Here is an 8,125-nt window from a genome sequence, read left to right as displayed (position 1 = left end):
CCTCCCGAAAAGAAAAGAAATAGACAAGAGGTGAATCGAGGGAAGAATGAGAAAAGGAAATTGATTCTTTTTGATACTGCTGGGGACATTTAGGTCCCATTTTGCCGTCTTTTGACAAAATGAACGGAATAAATTTGGCCTATAATGTAGATTTTTTTCCGTTTGTTTTGTTTTTTTGTCCAGATTCGATTGCATGTTTTGTCAATAGCCTGGTTTCAATATGTAAGATGTCAAGTTGTTAATTCAATTACCTCTTAGCTCTATGCTAATCATTAACGTCTCCATGTTAAACCAACCTGTATGTTAATTTTTTGATGGTTCTTGTCACACTTAACTTGATCAGTCACCATCACTAGGTGGTGAAACCAGTTGAAAATGATTGGCCACATGTAGGCTTAGACAGACCAACTGCCATCTTTGACAACACAAGTCATCCGCCGTATGCCTAGCTGAATCATTGTCATCTGACCCATTTGGTGTTTCAAAAGGTTGTACTTGTTTGGCTATGGTTTCGGTCACTGTTTGCGCACCTTCTGGCCACCCGATCCCAACCTCTCCCAACTCTAACCCGCCCCCCTCTCTTTTGAGAAACACAGGGGAACCCACTGGTTTCGTCACAGTCCGTGGCTGGTCTTAATTAAACCCATATGGAGAAAAAGCATAAATCCAGCCCTGCGCTCCTCTTTTCTACTCATTTCTTTACGGGAGGCGAGGATTGTGAGGTGGATGTAGGTTAAAGAACGCGTGAGAGTCACAGGAGAGTTAGTTAAGTTTTAACCAGTGCGTTGGACAGTCACTATTTGCTCCAGTTAAAAGGTTTCGAAAGTAAGCATAATGGCTGGGTTGAAGGTAAGGAGAAGTATTCAGTCAACTTGAACTCAACATGTAGGATATTATCAAACTTAGTTAATCTTACATTTTGCTTAAATGTTTTGACTTTAATTTACTTTATGTCTTTATCGAGAAGTTTCAAAAAGTGGAAATAAAGGTTTGCGATATTCACATCTAGATAACTAAATTCACATCTAGATTAATCTAAATAGCGAGATTTTGAATCTGATGTCTAATGTGTTAAATAGGCCAATGGGTTCACTAAAGTAAAAGGATAGAATATCTGCAGTCACATCTGCAGTGTTGCTGTCAAACGGCCTGCTCGTGCTCTAGGGGCGTTCCCCTCAGACCAATCAGAGCTCTGGATTCAGCAGCTGCCCAGATGTTGTCTGCGCGCCGCCGGTGTGCGATTGATCTCAGTTGTAGCCAGGCTAACCTACTATTGACAAACAACTTGTTATGTCTCTTTTTTAGTAGTCGGCACATAATCTGTAGGTCTAGGGGTCTGAGTCTAAGTCTGCAGTTTACATTTAGGCATAGGTCTTAGCTGAAACTGTCAAATAGGCGACAGTTGTGTGGAAATAGTTTTACATTTACATGTTGACCCTATCATTTGTGGGTAGGCCGATAAAAAATAAAAACACTGTAGCCTATGGTGGGGCGAGACGGGGCATTATTCTTCCTCCAAACTTTACGCACACACTCTACCAGTGGTTGGTCTCACGTGGACGCGCATTTATTGGAAACAGGCCGTCCCGTGCGCTTTTGCAGACCCGCAATGACTCAGCGCGATTTCCATGATTTGTGTGCGAGCCAAGTTCCTTATGTTCCCGAACAGGGACAGAAAGGGGGTCGTTCAGAACCGTCACGTAGGCAACGGTATTGTGCCAACTCGCAATCAGATGAGACAAGTGGAATGAGTATCACAATCAACATGTTATCAATATATTAAATCAAAAGATAACTCGAGTATAGCACATTATTGATGATGATGGCCATTCGTAATATACTTTATCTGTATAAGCCACTACATAGAGACATATCTAGAGGGAACAAGCCGATTTGAGTAGAGTGCTGTCAATGATCTGAAAATGCAGCCTGATATACCCAAATCAAGCAGAAGTTTGGTTGTCCTCAAAACTGATTTGAAATGTCATGTGACTGTCCACTCATGTGCAGTCTGTGTCTCCTCCAGTACATGAGTGGTTTTGGGAATGAATTCTCCTCCGAGGACCCTCGCTGCCCAGGATCCTTACCTGAAGGACAAGTGAGAACCTACCTCACACACAAACTGTCCCTCAACATCCCATACTGCAGTGAAACACTCGACTAACACCCCATACACACCTGTCCATCAACCTCTGTTGTGTCTCTGCAGAACAACCCTCAGGTGTGTCCCTATGGTCTCTATGCTGAGCAGCTCTCTGGGTCTGCCTTCACCTGTCCCCGGCCAGCCAATAAAAGGAGGTATCTATCTCTTTTACAGATTGACAGGAGCCTTCTCATTTATTGGTCCTCTATGTATGCACACGCACGCGCACACACACACACACACACACACATACACACACACACACACACACACACACACACACACACACACACACACACACACACACACACACACTCTGAGCTCATTTGTTTCTGTTCTCCAGCTGGTTCTACCGTATTCTGCCCTCCGTCCGACACAAGCCCTACACCGCAATGCACTGTGGGAACCTAACAGAGAAATGGGACGAGGTGGAACCAGATCCAAACCAGGTATGGAGAGAGAGAGAGAGAGAGGGGGGGGGGGTAGTTTTGGAATGCACATTATATACTAATAAGTGATTTCAAGATTCAAGATTCAAGATTCTTTATTTGTCACGTGCATATAAGTATGCAGTGAAATGCAAAAGTGACAGTGCCACAGAGGAGTGCAAACAATACATTTAAAATAAATAGAATAGAATAAATAGAATAGAATATAAACAGCAGATTTCTCTCCCATAGCTCCGATGGCTACCATTCATCATCCCTAAATCTTCGGAGAAGAAATTGGATTTTGTGACGGTAAGACGGAGAACTAGTTTCTCCAGAGATTGGCTGATTCAGCAACACGCTCTCTTTTCCTTGATTCTGATTGGTTTGTTCTGTCTCAGGGTCTGCACACTTTGTGTGGAGCTGGGGACGCCAAATCTCGCAACGGGATTGGCATCCACATGTTCACCTGCAACACCTCCATGATTGACAGGTGTGTGTGTGTGTGTGTGTGTGTGTGTGTGTGTGTGTGTGTGTGTGTGTGGTGTGTGTGATTCCAATATGTGTTACCATTACCCATATTTATACAAACGTATGCACCATACTATGTGTCCAATTTCACACACTAAATATGGTCTCTTCTTTTCAGGTGTTTCAACAACTCAGATGGAGACTTCCTAATTGGTTAGTCCAAATGCCTTTAACATTGTTTGCATAAATAGTCTTAAGAAGAATGCTTTTGCTATAACCTGATGCCTCCTCCCCCCCCCCCCTCTCTCTCTCCCTTTTCTCCCTCTCAGTGCCCCAGCAGGGTGAGATCTTGGTCACCACAGAGTTTGGGAAAATGATGGTTGAGCCCAACGAGATCTGTGTCATCCAGGTGAGCTCCTCCCTGTCACCTCCCTGTCTCCTCACCTCAACTCCTCACCTCACCTTTACACCTCCCATTCACCTTTGACCTCCTGTCCCCTCTCACCTGTGTGTTCCAGCAAGGAATGCGCTTCAGTGTGGACGTGTTCGGGGAGACCAGAGGCTACGTGCTAGAGGTGTATGGAGCCCACTTTGAGCTCCCTGACCTGGGACCCATAGGTGTGGGCCGCCTCTCTACCTCCTCCCTATCTCCATCTGTCAACACTACACTACACACTGCTCCTCCCTCTGACTAGTATCATACCTCACCTCCCCCTTTCATCTCTCCTCTCCAACCCTTATCATGTCCTAGTCCTACACTGTTCTTGTGAGACCCCTGGTCTGATCACTGTAATGTCTGTCTACATGTCTGCTATATAGATATTACCATCCATGTCTTCATCACTGACTTCTATGACCAAACAACCATACTAAGTGGCCTATTCGTTTCTGACCTGTGAACCAATGATCGTCACAGGGGCCAACGGCCTGGCCAATCCCAGGGACTTCCTGGTTCCTATGGCATGGTACGAGGAACGCACAGTGGTCACCGGCTACACTGTCATCAACAAGTACCAGGGCAAGCTCTTCTCCAGCCAACAGGTGTGTGTTTCATGTGTATGCCTGAGTGAGTGAGTGTGCGTGTGCATGTATGTGTATGTGTGTGTGTGCGTGTGCTTGCGTGGGTACGTGTGTGTGTGTGTTTGTGTGTGCGTGTGTGTGTGTGTAATGCATAATGCATGTCCATGTGAGTGTGTCAGTTTGTGTGTGTTTGCACTTACAGTTGTAGAGTGTGTTCCATGGCAGCAACCTGTCGCCTACATACTTTGGTTTCTTAATGATCTGTGTCTAGATTGTTATGGTGCGTCCTGTCAATATTAATAGGTGGAAACAGACTGGTTGAGGCCTATTAGCAGCTAGCTGCATTTTTCTATTGAATTGAATCTATTGAATTGATATGAAACGTCAGACTGTTGTGAGATCAGCAGGCTCTTGTCTCAGCTCCCTTACCAGTCTTAATCATTCATAATTAGTTAACGCATCCCGGAGTTACAGCCAGATACCTGCATATCTTTTCATCGGAGGAAAAACGTTTCTCGCGTTAAGCATTAATTTTAGCATATTTCACTCGGGAATGATTTCCCCCCTGAAACATCCTGTCAGGCGGGTAATTGGATCGACTCGTTATGTCTGACAGGAGGGTTTTTACAGAGACAGGGAGGGGGAGGATGGGGGAGGAGGGGTGGGGTGATGTAGGTAACCGTGGAAACGATTTTGAGCACAGTGTCTGTGCTTATTCAGAACAGAGAACACATAGGGAGGGGTGTGTATACCTGACCCGTCCCTCATTATTTACCCCCCTTCCTCCCTCCCTCCCTCCCTCCCTCCCTCCCCTTACTCTCTCTGTTTCTCCCTCTCTACTTTTCTCTGGGACTGGGTTGTTGGCACTGACACACTCTGCCCCCCCCCCTCCTTAGACTGGTAGGTGGGTGGGGGGACACAGAAGAAGGAAGGGGTGGTGCGGGTTGGAGGTGTGTGTGTGTGTGTGTGTGGGGTGGTGGTGGTGCAGGCTTCGTCTCGGGGAAGGGGCTGCTGCGTCTCGTCCTGCTGTTTGGTCCTCCTGCAGAGAGCTGAAATTGCTCAAATTAACTTATTATTTGCTTGACTGGGCCAATATGTTTGTGTTTTGTGTGTGTGTGTGGTGAGTGTGAGTGTTTTCTTTTCTCGCTCCGTTTTAATCGAGTCTGGCAGAGTTATCACAGGAACTGTAATGCCCAAAAGATTACCTGCCTTGGGGTCCTCAAACCCCCTGGGGTGCATGGTGACTTTGTGTGTGTGTGTGTGCGTGCTTGTACTGTATCTGAGTGTGTACCAGTAACTCTGAGAGTGTAAGGGCGTGCACGCATGTCTGTGTGTGATTGAAAGTGTGTGTGTATGTGTGAGATGAGGGTACAGAGGTCAGCAATGAAAGCAGCTTGAGCTGGAATGAATTATATTGATTTTAGAGCTGCCATTGAATGTCTCTTTCACAGCGACATTATCAGAACAGAACTGCTATATAAAATTGCTGTGTGGTTTTAACAATCAAGATAAAGAAATATCTCTACACCGCAACCGCCTCTCCTTCCCCTCTCTCCACTCTCAATAAGCCTCAAACCAGTGAAAGTTTGGGAAAGTTTGATTGTGAAGCCAATTATAGCATAATACCTGGAACTGAGTATCACAAAGAACAGGGCGAATGGAAAGAAAGGGGGGAATGAAAGAAGGCATCAAACGCGTTTCAAAATCAGCCTCTATCGTCCTTTCCACTTTTTACTTTATGTCATGCCGCATTTCGTCTCTCTGTGAATTTAAGAAGACAAAGATGTTCATTGTTCTGTTTTTTTTGTTCCTTTCAATTGTTCAATTGAATCCCTTTAATCGGATGTGTGTCAGGCTTGTGTTGTTCATGGTGTTTGTGTGTTTTGTAGGATTTCTCTCCGTTCAACGTTGTAGCCTGGCATGGCAACTACACGCCTTACAAATACAACCTGGAGAACTTCATGGTCATCAACAGTGTGGCCTTCGACCATGCGGTGAGAGCCACCACACACACACACACACGTACACATATACACACACACACGCACACACGTACACACACACATATACACACACACACACACACACATACATGCACACATATACACACACACACACACACACACACACACACATATACACACACACACACACACACACACACACACACACACACACATACATGCACATACATGCACACATATACGCACACACACACACACACATACATGCACACATATACGCACATGCACACATACATGCACACATACATGCACACTCACACACACGTACACACACATGTACACACACATACATGCAGACGTGTACACACACACACACACACACACACACACGCACACTCACGCACACACACATGTACATACACATACATGCAGACGTACACACACACACACACACACACACACTCCTGTTATTGCCACACAACTGAGGTTGCCGGAATTGGTTTTCAGTACAGCATGGTGGGGAGCTCTACATTTCAATGACATACACAGCAATGACACAAGACAGACAACACAGTCCAGTACAATACACCATTCTGACTCTGACCCATCCCCTGTATCTATGTCAGGATCCCTCTATCTTCACGGTGCTGACGGCCAAATCCACTCGCCCAGGAGTGGCCATCGCTGACTTTGTCATCTTCCCCCCGCGCTGGGGCGTGGCTGACCGCACCTTCCGACCCCCCTACTACCACCGTAAGACCCTTTACCTTCTATGGCCACAGTAATGGCCACAGCTAGTCTGGAAAGGTTAGACCTGAGGTTAGACAGCACTCCAGCACAGGGGTAATTTCACCTGTTATACCACCGACACAGATTGGCAATACGCCTGCATTTGGACTTGCGTCTGAAAACAGAGCCCTAGTTGTATCACTCTAACTCTTACCTTAGCCTCACCTGACATGAACTGTAGATTCAGAGTGAGTCAGCTCATACACCTGTCCATACAGTCTGACAGGCTACTGCACACTTTAGTCCGTTCTAAGTGGCCATCTAGCCTACTCTAGTAGTGTTGTTCTTACATGGCCATCTAGTGACTACCCCTGGCATTTGTGTAGTGTTGTGTCAGAGCTCCCCCTGTGTGTTCTGTAGGGAACTGCATGAGTGAGTTCATGGGCCTGATCAAGGGCCACTACGAGGCAAAGGAGGAGGGCTTCCAGCCAGGAGGGGGCAGTCTCCACAGCATGATGACCCCGCACGGCCCAGACGAAGGCTGCTTCGAGAAGAACAGCACCACGCCTCTCAAACCAGAGAGGGTGGCTGAGGGGACCATGGTAAACACACGCACTCACAAATACTTTATTTCGATTCCACAATGACAAGTGAGATACTGAAATATATTCAATATATACACGGCAATGCACTCATTCTAGGCTGACTGATTCTCATAACCATTTTAACAAGCAAAGTAAACAAAGTGAAGGATCGTCTCTGTCTTGTGCTTTCTGACCTCCATGAATGGTTGATTCTGTTACCTGTGACATTCCCCCCTCCCCCTCCCTCTCAGGCCTTCATGTTTGAGTCGTCCTTCAGCATGGCGGTCACCAAGTGGGGTCTGGAGACGTGCCAGCGGCTGGACAAGAGCTACTACCAGTGTTGGGAGCCGCTCCGCAGCCACTTCAACCCCAACTGGAGGCCCAGCAAACAGTAGGAGAGAGGCTAAAGGCGGATCCAGTACACACAATATGACCGGGTGTAGGGGACCAGTGAGACAGGCATTCATCACTATTCTACCATGGCTCAATCAATTTGAACGCACTTTGACCTAGTGTCCTTTGCTCTCTGCCTATTGCATTGAATGATCAGTTCATTAGCAAACCTTACACAGGAAAAAGTTAATAAATAAATGTGGATGTATGTCTTTGAAAGTGTCTCTTTAAAGTGATAGTCAACAACAGGTCAAGGACTTCTGAGTGTTACAGACCAACTCCTGCACATTTTACAGGCTACTGCCGCACATCATTGTCACTTATTTCAGTAAAAAAAACAAAAACAACATTAATTTTGGTTCTTTTCAACATCCACCAGCTTGAGTTCGCAAA

The 8,125-nt window shown here is 46.0% G+C and overlaps 1 protein-coding gene across 1 annotated transcript; it reads left to right on the top strand.

Annotated features, from left to right (window-relative positions):
* The first annotated feature begins 741 nt into the window (after positions 1-741).
* Positions 742-7,906, top strand: hgd (homogentisate 1,2-dioxygenase). Its single transcript, XM_083696876.1, has 14 exons — positions 742-849; positions 2,027-2,098; positions 2,210-2,298; positions 2,487-2,592; positions 2,824-2,883; positions 2,973-3,064; positions 3,221-3,255; positions 3,372-3,451; positions 3,561-3,660; positions 3,959-4,083; positions 5,952-6,056; positions 6,653-6,779; positions 7,176-7,357; positions 7,591-7,906. The coding sequence occupies exons 1-14, from the start codon at positions 835-837 to the stop codon at positions 7,732-7,734; spliced, it is 1,332 nt and encodes a 443-aa protein (XP_083553002.1). The 5' UTR covers positions 742-834; the 3' UTR covers positions 7,735-7,906.
* Positions 7,907-8,125: the final 219 nt, after the last annotated feature.

This window comes from Argentina silus (genome assembly GCF_951799395.1).
Source record: "Argentina silus genome assembly, chromosome: 1".
Taxonomy (NCBI): Eukaryota; Metazoa; Chordata; class Actinopteri; order Argentiniformes; family Argentinidae; genus Argentina; species Argentina silus.
The sequence above is the reverse complement of the archived record's forward strand: the minus strand, read 5'-3'. Positions and strand labels throughout refer to the sequence as shown.

Excerpts from the sequence above, each read along its gene's own strand:
- hgd (XM_083696876.1), top strand. Across the intron at positions 2,099-2,209 it reads GATCCTTACCTGAAGGACAA|AACAACCCTCAGGTGTGTCC; the intron begins GTGAGAACCTAC and ends GTGTCTCTGCAG. Across the intron at positions 3,256-3,371 it reads AGATGGAGACTTCCTAATTG|TGCCCCAGCAGGGTGAGATC; the intron begins GTTAGTCCAAAT and ends TCTCCCTCTCAG.